Raw genomic sequence first — 18,365 nt, 5'->3', positions numbered from 1 at the left:
GCCCGTGCTGTGAGCCCTGGGGAAAGAACAGGTAAAGTGCAAGGAAAATCCAGTAAGTAAAAATATACCAATGACTTTGTCAAATATACAGCTGCTGGCTGTCAGGGGAGCAGGCGGCTGGCGGGGGCGGGGGGCGCAGCACCCTGGGAAGTGTTGGCCGAAACAGCAGAGACAACGGAAATAAATAGGGGTGGGGAGTGGGCAGGGGTCCCACCCACTGGCCAGTGCGGGGCCTCTGCCTGCCCATCTGCCCCGTCCCCTCCAGCCCCCTCGCCTGACTCCCCAATGCTGCGGCACTGACACCAAGCACCCGGCCGACGCTCTTAGGAAAGGAGTATAATGTGGGGTGGGCGTGGGGTGGGGGCGTGCAGTCAGCCAGGGCTGGAGCCGCCCTCAGTACTCGTCCTGGTCTTCTTGTTGGTGTTCCTCAATCTCATCGTCCTCAGGGGGTGCAAAGCCTTCCTGGAGGGGGGAAGGGAGAGGCCAGGGTGAGCCAGGCAGGCGGGCGGAAGTGTGGATTGTATAGGTAGCTTGGGAGCAAGGGTTCTAGTCCTCCTTTCCCTGCTAACGCTCTGTGACCCGGGGCTTGTGACTGCAGCTCGCTGTCCCCACCATCCATGTTCTCCATGTTCCTGCGGGTCCTGTCTCCTCCCGTCTTAGGGCAGGCGGGATGGGGGAGGGCCCAGTGGGCCTGGGACATTCGCGGGTGAAGGCAGAGCTCACCTCGGTGGCATAGAGAATGCCGATGATGCCCGAGATGACAGGGCTGTTCTCGCTTTCGTGTTCCTGGCAGATGAGCTCGATGTCTCGGAGTTTGCTGAAGTAGAAGTCACGCTCCTTCTCCAGCCCGTCCACTGTCAGCTTCAAATCCAACAGCTGTGGGCGAAGGTGGTGTTCAAGCCAGAGGTCCCGCCTCAGACTCCCCTTCCCACCCTGACACCCGCGGGCCTGGCTGCTGAGGCAGCTGCCCCGCCCACCCCACTCACCTGCTGGTTGAGTTCAAGGATCTGGGCATCAGTCTCATGGCCACCATTTCGGGCCGATGGGGGATTCTTCCGGAGGATGCAGGGTGGGGCCACGTTGCTCGGTCGGCCGGAGGTCTGCATGTTTTTGGGGCCTGTGGGGGACGTCCTCTGTGGAACTGCGCAGAGGAGGAAAATCGGAGGGGCCATGTGAGCCCATGGCTCAGGTGGCAGGAGACGGCCTGGTGTGACGAGTGTGCAGCAGGCCCCTGCTAAAGGCAGGTTCTCTGCCCTCCTCTCCTCTCCCATTCAGGGGCCTCTACATCTCAAGCCACGGCCACACGTGACACCACAGCAGCTGGGCAGCCCTTTGCAAGCCTGGGAGAGCAGGGACTACAGGGAACTGAGGAAGGTGAGGTGTGGGGAGGGAGGAGAGCTGGCGGCGGGAGACAGGAGGGAAACCGGGATAGGGAGCTGGGGAAGTGGGGCTGGGAGGGTTGGTGCCTCTTGTGCTGACAGCTGAAGCCCGAGGGAAAGCAGCTGGGGCAGGGTCTCGATCTAGTTCTCCTGGCAGCCCAGAGCCACTCTCCACATGGGTGACCGCAGCGTCTCGGGACGGGAGGACAGAAAAGAAACCGGACAAGCATGCTGTGGCTCTCGCTCTCTAGCTGGGGCAGCTCCCTAGGCAGAGCCGCTGCTTCTAATGCAAAGCAAGCAGGTGAGTGGGCCAGGCCCAGGCAGCGCAAACAGGAGGGCTCTGCTATGACGGGTTCAGATGCGGGCTGGGGCCCTCCTCTGCCTTTCTCTCCCTCCCCTCCCGTCCCCGAAGGCCCTATGCTTTCTTCCCTTCTCCTCTAGAACCCAGACAAAGCCTTGTTTCCAGAGGCTGTCTCTTGAGGACTTAGGACTATGGGCCTTTGGAATGGGGGGGGATGTGACCAAGCTTGGCAAAGTCCCGGCCCCGGGCGTCCAGTGGGCGGGGGCAAGAAGGATGGGTAGCGCTGGTACCAGTCCCCTGGCCTGGACGGACCTGGAGGAGGAACCATGCCACGTGCTGCCCCGTCACCTCAAGGCAAACCTGTTAGCTCATGCCACGGGAGGAAGGGCCTGGGCCTCCCACCGCCAGCTGCCACCTTGGCTGGTGCCAGTGGCTCTCCTTTTGTGGCCATCTTTGGAGCCCTCTCCTCCCTGCTGTGACTCCCCAGGTCTAAGGGGGCAGCAGGCGGCGTCATCTGAACTCCGTGATAACAGTCTCCTCGAGGCTGGCAGGGCCGGGCGGTGGCCCAGGAGGCACTCCTGGCTGGCCCGGCCCCACGCACTCCCTCCCCCAGCGTGTTACCTGCTGTGCCAATGAGTTTCTTGGATTTGTTGAAGATCTGATCACCTGGGTTAGGAGGTGGCGCTACGTCCTGGCCCTGCCGCGCCAGCAGAGGGTTGTATTCCTTTCCATCATAGTTTGCGTCAAAGAATTTCTTAAACCACTGAATAAACTCAAAATTATCTTGGAATTTTCCTTTCACTAATTTCTCTACAGGAATTATCTGAAACAGACCACATAAGCAGAGAACTTTAGCCACCTGCATGGAGGGCTGCCTTCCTCTGGGAGGGCCACTGCTCTCAGGAGAGCCAGCCCCTCCAGCTCCTCCACTTGCCCCCCCCCCCCCCCCCATGGTGCCAGGACACAGGGTGGGCTGCAGGCCCAGCCGGCCGGCCCGGGATCCAGAGACAGCCTTCCTCCAGGCACAGGAGAAACTGTGTGTGTGGGGGGGGAGTGCCGCGGTGCTGCTGCCTCCATGTGGGGTGGGGGCTGCTGGAACCAGGGGCCTGGGGCCATCGAGGCAGTCGATTGAGCAAGAGCCTTTTCTTGGGCCCTGGGGAAGGAATGAATAGGAGTACCAAGCCTCAATGGATGGATATGGTCCAGAGAGGAGGAAGGGACAGGAATGTCATGAGGAGGGATGTGAAGAATGTGGGGTTTTCCACTGTGCCTTGAGCTGGGGGACATTCCCTGGGAGAGTAGAGGGGTGGAGAGAGGCGCAGAGGGAATGGCCCTTGGCCCTGTTGGGGGGCCGTCTTCTTCCCCAAGGTCACACAGCTCCTCGGGGCCCCCGGGAGCACAGGCACCTACTTTGTCAACACCCATCTTCTTGAAAGCTGCTTGCAGCACCTTGAAGTTCTGGATGTACTCGTGCTCTAGCTTGGCCTGGAACTTCACCTTCCTCAAGTGCACGCAGCCGGGGAAGAGCATGTCCATGAACTGGCAGTAGGCCGCCCCTGAGGAGGAGCAGGGCTGACCGCGGGGTCCAGACCGCTGCCCTGCCTAGGCTGCCTGCTCTCCCTCAGCCAGCCCCTCTGCCGGCCGGCTCCCCCAAACTCCCAGCTCCTCATTTCCTCCTTGTTCTGGGGCGTGGCCAGTCCTACTCGCAGGACAGACACCGCCAGAATCCCCCAGCGTTCCAAGAATAAGAGCAATTACTACTTATTGATGCAATTATGTGCCAGCACCACAGCAAACACTACATTATGTAAACTAAACAGTGATCCTGGTGAGATAGGTGACATTATCTCCATTTTACAGACAGGGAAACTGAGGCTTAGAGAGGTGTGACTTGCCCAGGGTTGCACTACAAGAAGAGCTGAGGTTTGGACCCAGAGTGGCGAGGCTGGACCTCCTGCTGTCAGCCTCTGGCTTCACTGCCTGTTCCCACTGCCCACCGCTCCTGCAGCCCTTGCCTGTGCCCCCCCTGCTCTTCCCCATCCAAACACTGACTAGTCAGGGCTCTGCAGCTCTCCTCCTTAACCCTAATTACAAGTTACAGTCTCTGCTGTGTCTGTTTTGCCTCCCGCCTTCCCTCCAGCAGGGCCCACTTCCCTCGTCCCCAGCCTCCTACCTGAACAGAGCTGTTCTATCTTGGTATAGTTGAGGTGCAGGGAGTCATTGACCCACGCAAGCATATCATGGCGACTCAGGTTCTCACTGGTCACGGATGTGGAGTACACATTGACGGCCATACCCCAGCTGCAAAGAAAGGAGAGAGGCAAGGTCAGCACCGGGGATTCGTTCTTTAGCTGTAAGAAGAGCAGGAGCGGGATGATCCCTGGGGAAGTGAGAGGTATCCCTCCAGACAGCCTTGCATTTTCCCTCCTGGAGAGGGGACCTCTTCATTCTTTAAACATCAAATGAGCATCTCCTATATGCTAGAGGCGTGCTGAGAACTGGTGCAAAGTTCTCCTTCCGGGAGTTTACAGACAGGCAAATCCGCACACATTAGGGCACATACCAAGTTCAGGGATGGCACAAAGAGGGAGGGACCGCTTCTGCTTGGCAGGGCCAGCAAAGGTGTCCAAGTGGAGATGCGGAGTGGAAAGGAGTAGGAATTTTCCAAACATACAGAGGGATGGAGAAGGGCACTGCATCCAAGGACCAGCAAGAGCCTTTAGGCACGGCTCACTCCGGGCTCCCAGCTGCTCAGCGGAGCTGGAGAGCAGGCTTGTGTTGAGCAGGGCCCAGCGTGGTTGGCAGGGATCACGAAGAACTTTGTTTACTGGGAGGAGGAGCCTGACCTTCTGTTTAGACAATGGGAAGGTGTTTAAGCAGACACTATCCTGGGCAGATTTGTGTTTTAGAAAGCCAGCTAACCTTTGCCTGACTTCAGATCCCATATTCCTGTGGGGCCTGTGGCGTGTGGTCTGCTGGCTGACCCAGGGGCACCTATTCTGCTTGTCCAGAACCTTAAGACATGCTTCTGGCCCTAGCTGGTTTTGCTCAGTGGGTAGAGTGTCAGCCTGTGGACTGAAGGGTCCCAGGTTCGATTCCAGTCAAAGGCATATGCTGCGGTTGCAGGGTCGATCCCCAGTGTGGGGCGTGCAGGAGGCAGCCGATCAATGATTCTCTCTCATCATTAATGTTTCTATCTCTCTCTCCCTCTCCCTTCCTTTCTGAAATCAATCAATCAATATATATATTTTAAAAAAAGACATGCTTCTGCTCCTGTATTCATTATCTCCATCACTGGGCTAGAAACCTGTGGGGTCATCCTCGATAGCCCACTCCCCTCATCCTCATATCTAACCAGTCCTGCACCTCTGTCTTCCAATGGCCCTGCTCTTCTCCATCTCTCCCGCCACCTGGGGTTTATGTGGACATTCTCTGGCCAAGGCCAGCAGAAGCCTCCTGGAAGGCCTTCCAGCCTCTGGCCTCCCCAGGCCCCCCTGACACTACTGCAGTCAGAACCTGTCTAAGCGCAGCCCTGGCCACATCACTCTCCAGCTTAAAGCCCTTGCAGTCAGCAGTCACAGAGGAGACACCCAGTGGCCAAATTTGCCTGGCAGACTTGAACTCTAGCACTCACAGTGTTAGAAACATTTTTGAATTATGCCCAATATAAAGTTGGGATGCGTCACACAAACAGTTTGGGACTTCTGGCCTCCTGTAGCGATCCTGGGCCTATGCTCCCTGCACCGAACCTATGTTGGAGCTGAGCAGAGCAGAGGCGCCCGCTCTGGCCAGCCGGTGGGAGCCCCTCCCCCAATCTCCCAGCAAAGGCCAAGTGCCAGCTGTTATCACTGACATGCACTGTGAAGGGAAGAGGGAAATATTTCTTGTAACTAGACTTTATCAGAAATGGAGAAACAGAAGAGAGACGGAAGGACTATGCACTCAGAATTGGGACAGTGCGTAGTTCTGGAGTGAAGACTATTTCCCTAGGCTTACTGTGCAAAGTGTCCCTGAAGGAAGAATGCACCCAGCCCTCTTCCCTATCCAGACCTATTCTGCTGCTTTATCAAGTCTGGTCAGCAGCCAAAAGGGAATGACACGCAGCCACGCACTCCCGAGGCTTTGACCTGGGAGAGGACCTGAGCTTCTCCTGCAGAGACTTTCCAATAGGCTGGAGTGAAGCCCAAGTCATGCGTGTGCATGTATATGTGAATAACTATACATATTATACGTAACTATTCTATCATACATAATAGACCATATGTTATGTATATAACTCTATATAATACACTATCCTATATAATAAAAGCCTAATACGCTAAGTGTCTGGTCGACCAGTCGGCCGCTCAACCAATCAAAGAGTAATATGCTAATGATATGCTAAGGCTGCTCAACCACTTGCTATGACGTGCATTGACCACCAGGGGGTAGACAGTCAACCGGTTGACGAGTCACTATGATGTGCACTGACCACCAGGGGGCAGACGCTCCAGCTGGCAGGTTAGCTTGCTGCTGGGGTCTGGCCGATCAGGACTGAGCGAGACAGGCTGGACATACCCTGGAGCCCTCCCGAGGTCCCTCCCCGGCTGGCCAACCTCCCACATCCTCCCCAGCCCCGATTGTGCACTGGTGGGGTCCCTTGGCCTGGCCTGTGCCCTCTCACAATCTGGGACCCCTAGGGGAACGTCGGAGAGCCAGTTTCGGCCCGATCCCACAGGCCAGGACAAGGGACCTCACTGGTGCACGAATTCATGCACCGGGCCTCTAGTATAATATAATACACCATGTAGAATATATAGTACATCATATATATTTATACATGTATATACATACACATATATTACATACATGTAATTAAAAAAAACACTGCAGGTGATACTGGGCCCAAGCAGACCAGGGATTAGAACCACAGTCCTTACCCGATACTAGGATCAGCACCCTTGTCTCCACTCAGGACTGCCTCAGGGTCTTCAAGTGATGCCCCCTGCCCTGGCTGGGTTCATTTTGGCTCACATTTTGGCGCAGAAGAACTCCTCCAAGGCACCAGGGGTCTCAGCAAGGATCTCTGTCACACTTGTTCAAAGGTCACTAAGAAAGCAGTTCCCTCACCCCTCATGACAGGGAGGGCCGGAAGCCCTCTTAATTTCCCTCTGAAAATCTTACAGATTTGGCCCTGTAAATACAACTAAATTATGGCCAGCAGGTGGCAGCCAGGTCCTGAGCAAAGACTCGTTTAAATGTTTCCTCATCCCCCAACCCCCCTCTCCCTAGCTGCATTTAGAAAAGGAGGGCCCCTAAATTTGATCTGGTTCCCCACGGAGGAGCCTGTCTGGGTCAAAAGCTGGTAGTGCCAGGGCAGGGGGTGAGTGGAGTGCTTATTCCTGGCCAGCTCTAAGAAGGGCTGGACCAACTGGAGTGGCTTAGGATTGGGTCTGCTCTAAGATTCGGGGCTAAACTAACACAACTTCCCTATTCCCCAAAGTCACATGTTAAACTCATCCACAGGTCCAACTTTTTTTATTCGGGGCTGACTCAGGCCTAGACTCAAGCCAGACCAGCTTCCGGGGGCAGAAGTATATAAAGCATTTGCTCAAGCATTTGGCCCTAAGTGGGCAGTTGCCTCCAATTAGAGTGGAGACACAGCCTGAGAAAACTCTGAAGTTATACTCCTTACCAAGGGCTGCTTCACTTTCCCTGCGATAACAGCAGGCAACTGCCCAGAGCGGGCGGGCTCTGTTCCAAGGGCTAAATAGTGGGGTCTTCCTCCCCAGCCCCATGTTTCTACCACATTCTTTGGCACATCGCGACCCACAGGTTGAAAACCGCTAGCAGGGTCACCTAAGACCATCAGAAAACACAGATATTTACATTACGATTCATAACAGTAGCAAAATTACAGTTATGAAGTAGCAACGAAAATAATTTTATGGGTGGGGGTCACCACAACATGAGGAACTGTATTACAGGGTCGCAGCATTAGAAAGCTTGAGAACCACGGCTCTAGGGCCTTGAAAACTCCATTCAGGATTAGACTGAGGATGTGACCTTGGGAAAAGCCTGCTCTGCAGCGTCTTGACTCCTGGTACCAGGTATGCAGTCATGGGACAGAAAGGTCGAGGTTTAATCTGGTGCTTTTGCTAAATCATTTCCTCAGCCAGGGTCACGGCGCACTGACTGACAGAAAGGCTGTTATAGCTCTCATCAGGAGGGGTGGAGCGGACGGGCATTCTGCCTGAGGCCTTGCAAATGGTCATCTTGACCAAATCTCAACATGCCATGGCCGGAAGAGTTTTGAGAGACCATCCAGTTCCTTCCCAGATACATAAGACTGCACTTAGATCTAGGTTTTTATATTCCTAAAGCGTAACTAAGTCTGCATAACTCTGAAATTTCACATGTAATATTTAAGAACCTTGTCACCAGACCAAATCTAATTTTGGCTTTTTGTTTTTCAGTCTTCAGTGGAAATCTGTCTTCCACAAATATGTCTTGAAGATAATTCAGGGCCCCACAGTCTTCTTTAATTCTCTGGCCCCTAGAGGACCCCTCTGCAGTTCCCAGGCCTCTACGCTCTGCCCAGCATGGCGATGAAAGACACACCAGCTCTTTCCCTCCTGCACTGGGTGCTGGGCGTGCTGCCAGCAGGCTCTAAAGGGTGCTGCTTAGAGAATACTGGGTCTCCAGTCAGACCACTTAAGTTTCAATCCTGGCTCTACCCAATCCTAGTTGTTTGACATTGGGCCTCAGTTTCCTCATCTATAAAATGGGAACAGTAACAGTCCCCGCCTCATAGAGCTGATATGAGGATTAACTGAGCCATGTATACAAAGCACTGAGCAGAGCCTGGCACACAGTAAGTATCTGGTAAGTGTTATCTGCATTGTGGGGGCAGGCAGCGAGAGATCAAGGCACTTGTTTGAGAAGCAGGTGCCAATGCAGATCAGCTTCGGGTGTCCAAGACGCCAGTCCAGGAGGGGCTACAACTGTGCTTTTCTCTGCCCCGTCGGCCTGGAAAGAGCCACCTGGGCTTCCCGAAGGTTGGCCTGTGACCATGATACCCCGCCCCCGCCCCCCCCACCCCCCCCCCCCCGCTGCCCACCTCCAGATTTCTCTTAGATTCTACTTTGTAGATGCCATCCTACCGGCCAGGAAAACTGGAACAGGTGCTGTGGGATCAGAGGAGAGAGAACTCTGCGGAGCCTGCCAAACGTTTCCTGCTCCTGACATGGGGCTATGCCCATTGTCACTGGGCTACCCCTCCGTCCAGGCCCAGGGGAGCTAAAGTCACCTGTTTGGAAAATCTGCAAAATTGCTCTCCCTTGCCCCCTTGGATCACACATCAAGGTTATTCTGGGGTTACATGGAGGCAATGTGTGCGGGCAGGGATGAAGGGTGCTGAGGGACTGGGGGAGCCTGGCTAGCGGGTCACAAAGCCCTGGCAGACCCAGCCAATCACCTTCTTCTCATGGCTGAGCAAAGACCTGACTCATAGGGAGGCTCGGCCTCTCAGAGCTGAATTAGTCCAAGGGAGAGATGGGGCAGGTGGAGCAGTCGGGCTGGCAGGGAACCAGTATTGCCCACGCAGCACATCAGGACAGGGGGCTGGACGGTGTAGGTTCAGACGAGGACTGGAGCTTCTCCAGGGTTCTGTTCTCAGAACACTTTCAGGTCATGTAGCTCTTCCTTAAGACCCTGAATCCCACTGAGGCCCCAGACGCTGGAGTCCCGGACGTGACCTGCTGTACGATGATCTGAACTCCTAACGAGGCTTTCTCCAAGCTGGTTTGGATGTTGCTGCCATACCCCTTGTAGCTGCTGTCCAGGGAAGGAGTCCTGTGGGGAGTTCTGGCCAGACTGCTCTGTCTCCATCACTCACAGCATTAACGGAAACGCAGGAGGGGAGTGAACAGAATTCATCACTCGCTAAAATTAATCCATCTCAGTGGGGTCCATCCAGGTGGGCAGAGAGGCCGGTAAGCCTTTCTTCTTAAAGGTTCTCCGCTGGAGATCTTCAAGTTCCTCAAACATCGACTTATGTCAGCGGACTCCAGGATGGGAGCCGTCCACCAATCCCAGGTGACCAGCAGCAGCCTCCTGGTCGCCGTGCCCGTGGTAAGCGAGGTGTCATGGCAGAAGAGGTGGCTTGGCTGGCTGCAGGCTCTGCCGCTCACAGCCTGAGAGACTTTGAGCAAGTGGTTTGATATTTCCAAGCCTCAGTTTTCAGGTCTGAGAATCAGAGCGATGATAACTACTGAGCGCGGGGATGTTGGGAGGTTAGTGAGGGACCCTGTCTATGGGACCCAGAGGTTCAATATTACCCTGACTTTGGGGACTGAGCAATCTGTACAGCAGGCAGAGAATGACTCGCTTATGTGACTCACATTCTTCCCAGCACCCTGAACATCCTCCCCACAGACCTCTGCTGGGGTCCTGAGCAGGGAGAGAGTAAGGACAGGCTTGGCTTTTGGGTGTGGCCACAAAGACAGAGCCAACACTTTGGAGTTTTGCAGCCCATTTCTTTCTTTAACTAGCGCTGGCTCAAGGCCCTGTACACAACAGCTGCTCAGTAAATATTTGTTGAATGAATGAATGGATGAATGGATGGGAGAGGTTAAAGCACAGTGTGGGGTTTCAGGTGACAGGTGGGCTCGGAAAGGATGGCTGTCTGACCTCATTTCCTGTTTGTTGCCCTGAGGAGAAGGGAGGAGAGCGGAATGCTAGTTGCACTCTCTGGCCACACATCCAGACGCAGCTCGAAGCCTCTGGATGCTCAGCGAGAGATTTAAAACAGCTCTTCCTCTGAGGCAAGTAAGAGAGAAAGTGCAAGGTGCGGCCAGGTTCCTCAGAGCAGGACTTTAGGATGGTTCTGAGGACAGAACTTGTTAACCTGCTGGGAGGACTCCCGGATCAGGACTGCCTCTCAGTCCAGCTCTGTGCACCCCCATAGGGTGGGGGAGGCCCTCTCCCGCGCCTGCTCTGGGGGGTGGCTGCTGGCCCATCTGTGGCTAGCCTGAGGATGGAGAGGGAACAAGGCTGTGCCGTGTTGGGAGAGAACATTTGTTTCTATAGTCCTAATGATTCTGCTGTTTGCTTAAGGACCCTTCACGCTTCCAAAGCACGCCTGCTTCTCTGAGGGCACATGCCACTTTTTTTCCCTTTAGAATGACGCTCCTTCAGACTGTCTGGCTTACAGCTGTCATCACGCAAAGTTGTATGTTCGCCCCTCCTCCGAAGCACCTGGATTCATTGCTGCTCAGCCTACTTTTCCATGACCCAGGCTCAGCCCCTCTCTGCTCTCATAACGCCTCCCACTCACAGCCAATTCCTCTCAGAATCCTCACTTTATTTCCTTGCCTTTTAGACAGACTGCTCATACAATCCCTTAGCCTTTCCACCAGCACGTCTATTATGACGATGTCCAGAACAAGCATGACCATGTTCAGTGTTAGATTCTCTGTCCTCTCACACAGAACGCATGTCCTTCTGAACACCCCCAGGACTCTACCCGCCCTGCAGTGGGGGCGTGCATGGGAGGGGTCCCAGAAGGCTGGCCTAACTTCAGACAGCTTCTCTCCTGGTCTACATGGTGCCTGAAATCCCCACCACCAATGCCACTCTTGTGGATTACAGCATTCGTCTCCAGAAAGCCTTAGTTGTTACCTCAGTTTTGAATTTTTGAATATGAGGAAGTGAAGGCTCTGGAATTAAGAGACTTGTTCAAGCTCAAGATCAACCACTGGCAGGCCAGAGCATGGACCCAGACCTCGGAACCCAAGCCCTACACTCTTTCCGGACCATCACACTGTGCTAGGAAGAGTGATTCGATTTTGCACAGCTCCAGTGCATAATTTGCTCTGATTTAAGCCCTTGAGCATTACGAGAAGGGCAAGGACATTTCAAAGGTTTTCTTTATATTTCTCTCTCCGAATTGCAACATTCCTTTCATCGCCATCAGCAAGTGTTTATCGACCACCGACACAATGTGCTAACCACGCCATGAGGCACCACGAGGACACGGGACCATTTTAAGGCATGGGTCTTGTCCTTAAAGAGCTTTTGTTTGGTTGAAGAAAGAAGAGTAATTCATAAAACAAGAGACCCCACAGACCAGACTATATGAGGTACTGAATGGTGAAAGTACATGTGGCTTACCAGTGCTCCAGGGGAATATAAAGGATGAGTGGGGCTCAGTAGTTAGATGGCTTCTGGGGAAGTGGCACCTAATTTGGGTCTTTAGAGGTAACAGAATGTCAGAAAGCAGTGAAGAGAAAATAGGAAAGTTGGGACATGGGAAACATGTTTATTATCACTTTTATTTTTAAAAATGAGCATGAAACCAATGATTAAATCTTAGAGGAATGTTAGGGATTGCGATCAGGAGAGGAGATAGGAGAGGCAGTGGTGTCTCAGGAGCCCAGGGAGGGACCAGTCTCAAGGAGGAGGTTACCTACTCTGTTTAATGAAGTTACCAGACCTGAGACGGAGAAATGATCATTCGATTGTGCAAGAACAAATGAAGAGACACTGAGTCACTTGCTGGCGGATAAGGACACAAGCTAGACCTGCAGAGAGTCATGGAGTCCAGGTCATGAGGACGCTGAGGAGGGAAGTCAGGAGTTTGTCATCAAGGCCACTGCGTCTCCTGCAGCACGACAGGTGGGTTGGAGAGTGACTGCCTGCAAGGTGGAGAACACCTCGCGTCTTTTAGTAAAACTTTGAAATGGTACACAGATTTTACATAGGCTTGTGTTCTTTATCTTGCCATCCCAGCCCTCCTCTTTAGAATCCAGATCCTATCCTCTGTCCAAGGAGGCTCGTGAGTAAACCTCACTGTCTTTCTAAATCTTCCTACAACACTATAATGAAGAAAAAGAAAGAATGGGAAAACATTTAAATATAATGCCTTAACTAAGTTGAATGTTTTAAATATTCATTTACTATTCTGTGGTTAATCAGAATCTCTTCAGATCTTTAAAAATTTTCTTTTGAAAATTATTACTCTATTAAGGTAGGGTAGAACAGAAAAATTATTACTAAAGAATTTAAGAGACTTTAACTCACACTCACTCGTTTTTTGGAGTGTGTGTTCCAGGCACTGAGCCAGGCATGGGGCCTACGAGAAGGAATGAGGCCAGTCTGGGCCCTTGAGGAATTCACAGACTAGGGTTGGAGTAAGACAAGTGAAGAAAATAACTAAAGGGCGACATGTTACACTACAACCCACAGATGCAGGAATGGCATGCGGCTTCCTGGGTCAGGGAAGGCTTTGTAGTTTGAGTTTGGTCTTGAAGGAGAAGCTTATCAAGCAAATTAAAGAGTCAAGAGGAAAGAGGAATGGACTGGTAGGAGGAAGAGAACTACAAATAGTTCACCCCAGAATGAATGTTGGGGACAGAAGGAGATGCAGATAAAAAGGTAGATGGAGCCCAGCTGGGGTGACTCAGTGGTTGAGCATTGACTATGAACCAGGAGGTCATGGTTCGATTCCCAGCACATGCCAGGGTTTCGAGCTTAATCCCCAGTGGGGAATGTGCGGGAGGCAGCCAATCAGTGATTCTCTCTCATCATTGATGTTTCTATTTCTCCCTCTCCCTTCCTCTCTGAAATTAAAAAAATATAAATATATAAATCCAAATTACAGCAAATGAAATTACAGTGCTTAAAAACTGCATAAAATTTATAATTCTTGAGGCTTTATCTTTTCTAGTAAAAACTGAAGAGATTCCGAAGTACTGCTTGCAGAAATTAGTGCCCCTCCATATTTCTGTAAACTATTTTGAAATAATTTTAGACTCACAATTGCAAAATGGGACAAAGAATTCCCGTGAATCTCCCTCCAGCTTCCCCAGTGACGTCTTACATAACAACTGTTAAGACCAGGGAGCTGACATTGGCACATTATTAACTAAAGCTACAGACCTGATTTGGAATTCATCAGCTTTTAAATGCACTTTTTTGGTGCACAGTCTATGAAATGTTATCATATATAGATTCATGTAATCACCACCCTACTAGGACACAGAACTGTTCTGTAAGTTCCAAGAAGTTACAGAACAGTTCTGTGTAGCCCTGTGGGCTAACCCTGTGGGCTAGCCCTGTGTAGCCCACTCTAAGCCATGGTAACCACAGATCAGTTTTCCATCATTATAATTTTGTAATTTTAAGAATATTATATAAATGGAATCATAAAGCAACTTTATTTATTTAAAATTTAAATTCTTTATTGTTGAAAGTATTACATATGTCTCTCCCCCTCCCCCCCCCCCCTGCCATTGACCTCTCCCAGACCGGCCGTTCCCACCCCCTTATACTTTTTGAGATTGGCTTCTGTTTCTCTCTCAGCATAACACCTTTGAGTTCCATCCAAGTTGTTGCATGGATCAGTTCTTTTTATTGCTGAGTCATATTCCAAACAATAGTACAAGTATGAATGTGCCACTTTATCCATTCACTCAGTGAAGGACATCTGGGTGCTTCCAGTTTTCGGCGACTACAAAAAACCCAATGAGAACTTCCCTCGGTTTGTTCTTGCTTTGTCCATGGGAGTCTAGCTCTGGGCGAGATCTCTCCATATTTTCCTGTTCTTTGGAACCACAAACCTGGTAGGGGTTTTGTAGCTGGAAGGTCCAGGCATTAGGTGGGGGCTGGGTCCGAGAAGACACAGGTGCACAAGCAACTCTTTGGACGGACTGTTCCCAGAATTCTGGGTTTGTCTCAGTCTAACCCTGTCTGTGCCCCTGCAGGCCAGGTTCTTGCTTCTTACATGCATTTATGCTAACCCAGATTTGTGAGTTCATCTTCCTGGTGAGCATGCAGCTCAATTATATATCCTTATTTTGAAAGTCCTGGCATGATTTCACCAAGGAGACCTTAGAATTATAGTGGCCAATTCAGGGAGCCTTCACTATGAACAAAGTTGAGAGGCACTTTAGAACAAAAGGGACTACTTATGATAAAAGAGGACTAAGCAAAGTTAGGAGAGAATGAGCTGTTGTTCTGATTATGACTAATAAGCAGAGGTCAGCAATTATGAGCTAGAGCCTTTTAAAAAAGTTTTATTGGTACACAGACATGCTCACTCATTTACCTATTATCTATCTATGGCTGCTTTCATATTCACAACAGCAGACTTAGTAGTTTTAACTGAGACTGTATGGCTTGCAAAGCATAAAATATCTGCTCTCTGGTCCTTATAGAAATTGTATGCTGGTCCTGGCAAATCAGTATTTATGTGTGATAGGTAGTGTGACTGGGAGACACAGTAAGACCAGTATGTCTTCCTAGATGTCACAGGCAGCACCATTTTCAACGCAAAATAAGCTACAGACATGGAAAAACGGTAACGTGTCATGATGTAGCACCTGGTTGTAATTATAAACAGAGGAAGTACTTAGTACAGAATATAGAAAAAAGGATGGCGGGGGAGTAAAACTATGCTAGTGCAATTTTAACATTGTCCAACGGAGTGGCACTCTGTTTAGTAGACATTGGTATTCTGGTCACTAGGACAGTGTCTCTTCTAGTGGAGGGAGAATTAATCAAGCTTGACCACGGTGTGGATGACATACCATTTCTTAACTCTATTTGCTCTGATTTTGTGCTCGCAAAGCAAGCTCTGATTACTTTTCTGATTTTCAAGACACCACAAAATAGGGAAGAGGCATACCCCTTGCTCTATTAAATTTACCTTTTGGTACAAATGTGCCTGAGCAAATAAATGTAAGTCAGTTTTCTCAGGGCTTAGTGACCTTAAGGAGAGCTGGTCATTAAAATATCAAATCTAAAGACATGAGAGGCTAGATCCTGAACTCTGTCAATTTCCTTAGAACTTGGCACACAATAAAACAGCCAGATCATCATTACATTTCTCTCAAAGTGGGCAGATGCAAAAGTATGCTGAAATGTTGGACAGCTCCCGCCCACCAAGATTAGGGCTCCAGCCAAATCCTGGGGTATCCTGGAAGCATTCCTTTAAGTTAATGTTCTCAGTAAGTCTCTGTCTTGTGGGAGCCCACCCACTACTTAGGAAAGCATGGTTTTCAAGACTCCCATTATACTGGTAGTTCTGGCTTTCCTTTCAGACCCAACCAGTGGTCAGGACCACACTGGGCCTATAATAGTAGGATAAAGAGCCAGAACTGCCCTAATTCCAAAGTCTAGCAAACATTAGCATTGCTAAGACTGGAAAGGAGGTAGAGGGCTCACCAGCTGGTCCTCAACTGCACCCCCTCACTGGGCAGGGAGTCACACCCACATGTGAATGATCATGGCAGAGGACATTGAAACTACAACGTGAGTTCAGGGGCAGGGGCAGTGTCTTATATTTGTATTTTTAATTCCAAGGCACAGCCTGAAGTAGGTGCTTAATATTTGTTGAATTATCTGTCTTCTCTGCCCCTCAAATAATCCATCCCTGACTTCTAAAATAAGTCACTATTTTAAAAACTATCTGCCCTGGCCTTGGTAGGTCAGGTGGCTGGAGCATTCTCCTGATATGCCAAGGTTGTGGGTTCCATTCCTGGTCAGGGCACATGCAGGAATCAACCAGTGAATGCATAGATGAGTGGAGCAGCACATGGATGTTTCTCTCTCTCACTTTCTAAAACCAACCAATCAATCAATCATCTAAGAACATTACTCTGTGTGAATGAGTATATTTTTTTCCTCTAAAATATCACTTTAAAATAATGTGTTTTGCCCTAGCTGGTTTGGCTCAGTAGATAGAGCGTCGGCCTGTGGACTGAAGGGCCCTGGGTTTGATTCCGGTCAAGGGCATGTACCTCGGTTGCAGGCTCCTCCCCAACCAGGGCCCCAATTGGCGCGTGTGCAGGAGGCAACCAATCAATGTGTTTCTCTTACATTGATATGTCTCTGTCTTTCTCCCTCTCTTCTACTCTCTAAAAATCAATAGAAAAATATCCTCAGGTGAGGATTAAAAATAAGTAATAAAATAATGTTTTTTCCCAACTGGCAAACTATTCTTTATTACTATTTTTGATAAAATTATTGCTATTGCTTTTAGTTGTAAGTATAATAAATATGAACATATCTCATTCATTCTTCTCTCTTAGTTACAGGAGTAATAACAGTTTCTGATTTCCCAAAATCATGAAATTAAACCATTATACACACCAGTTTCTCAGAGGAAGTTGGCACAAAGGAAGGATGTGTGTGGGAGGTGGCGGTGAAGGTCAGGGGACCAGTTCTCACATGTGTGGACAAAGAAGGTCAAAGTGAAAAGTCCAGCATGATTTATAACTGAGTTATTTCAATAAGGGGAGGAGAGGAGGAATGCCCATTAATTTCAGTGGCATGGAGAGAACACAGACAGTTATTATCTGTGTTCCTCTGGCCTGATTAAGGATTTGAGAGTCTGATCTAGAATTGTAAGACTGGGAGTGGATGCCTAGAAGTTGCCAGAGCCTTCCAGGCAATATCATGATTGCAGAATTCTGGAGGGGCAGAGACAGAAAGGAGATACTAAGAAAACTGTGAAAATGAACCCATTACTTTTTTATTTATACAGGGCTCTACAAAGTGAATGGGGAGTTTTATTCCATTTGTAAAAAAAAGTAGGGGTTACTTGGAGCAGGCAGACAGGAATCATAACTATATAGAGACTTTTAAAAACATTCTCACCTGAGGACATGTTTATTATTATTTTTTTTTGAGAGAGAGAGAGGGAGAGAGAGAGAGAGAAACATCAATGTGAGAAACATTGATCAGTTGCCTCCCTCATACACCCTGACTGGGAATCAAACCCACAACGTAGGTAAGTGCCTTGACCAGGAATTGAACCCACAACCTTTTTGGTATACAGGATAACACTTCAATCAATCGAGGCACCCTGATGGGCTGTAGAGTAGTGACTTTTAATAAAGTGAATAGTAGCAACCCACAGACCATTTGTGCCCAGTTGCTACCCCCAAAGTTCTCTTCTCCCTAACACTGCCACCAAGCTCTTTATTTTGTGATCAAGGCTGTGGGCAGCATTGATTCAATCACCACTGTCACTTCCGTTCTGCTTTGTCCTTCAACTAGGATGACATGCCAAGTGCTGGGAAGGCTGTGCCTCAGCAGCAGACTGTCCCCAGAAGTGACCCACCAAGCCTCCCAGGCTCTGTTTTAGAGCCCATAGATTCAGTAAGTATGCACTGTGTACCCACCAGGTGTCAGGGACAGTGCTGGGCTCTGGTGACAGATGAACAGGACGAGGTCCCCACATCAAGGAGCCCACAGCTAAACTGTGAAGAGAGACATATACAAGGGCTACAACATCAATCAATTCTTCCCTGGTAATTTTTTTTTATATTTTTATTAATTTCAGAGAGGAAGGGAGAGGGAGAGATTGAAACATCAATGATGAGAGAGAATTACTGATCAGCTGCCTCCTGCACACCCCCTACTGAGGATTGAGCCTGCAATCCAGGCATGTGCCCTGACTGGGAATTGAACCAGCGGCCTTTTGGTGCATGGGTTGATGCTCAATCACTGAGCCACACCAGCCAGGCCCCTGGCAATTATTTGGTCAATTACTCTCTGGTAATTGAAGTATATAAAATAAAAAGCAAAATTTCCTGGTATCAGGTATGTGTATTTTTCAGATCTTTTAAAATACATATTCAAATTATATACATATTTGTTCCACAGTTTAAAGAAGAACAGAATAAAAGTGTAAATAGTCT

The 18,365-nt window shown here is 50.0% G+C and overlaps 1 protein-coding gene across 4 annotated transcripts in view; it reads right to left on the bottom strand.

Moving 5' to 3' along the window:
• Positions 1–321: 321 nt before the first annotated feature.
• The window catches only part of MAPRE3 (microtubule associated protein RP/EB family member 3), a 40,105-nt gene continuing 22,061 nt past the window's right edge, over positions 322–18,365 (bottom strand). Inside the window, exons 1-7 of one of the 4 annotated variants that reach the window (XM_028140260.2) lie at positions 8,823–9,067; positions 3,854–3,981; positions 3,091–3,236; positions 2,302–2,503; positions 987–1,141; positions 724–876; positions 322–462 (exon numbers count right to left, since the gene is read on the bottom strand). In XM_028140260.2, coding sequence (XP_027996061.1) covers positions 394–462; positions 724–876; positions 987–1,141; positions 2,302–2,503; positions 3,091–3,236; positions 3,854–3,974 — 846 coding nt within the window. In that variant the 5' untranslated portion in view covers positions 3,975–3,981; positions 8,823–9,067 and the 3' untranslated portion in view covers positions 322–393. Of the gene's footprint in view, positions 463–723; positions 877–986; positions 1,142–2,301; positions 2,504–3,090; positions 3,237–3,853; positions 3,982–8,822; positions 9,068–18,365 lie in introns of those variants that run through there. The other 3 variants (XM_054728151.1, XM_008162334.3, XM_028140261.2) reach the window with 3 other exon arrangements.

The sequence above is a fragment of the Eptesicus fuscus genome, chromosome 16 (genome assembly GCF_027574615.1).
Source record: "Eptesicus fuscus isolate TK198812 chromosome 16, DD_ASM_mEF_20220401, whole genome shotgun sequence".
Lineage (NCBI taxonomy): Eukaryota > Metazoa > Chordata > Mammalia > Chiroptera > Vespertilionidae > Eptesicus > Eptesicus fuscus.
Note: the sequence above shows the minus strand (reverse complement) of the source record. Positions and strands in the feature narration are given on the sequence as shown.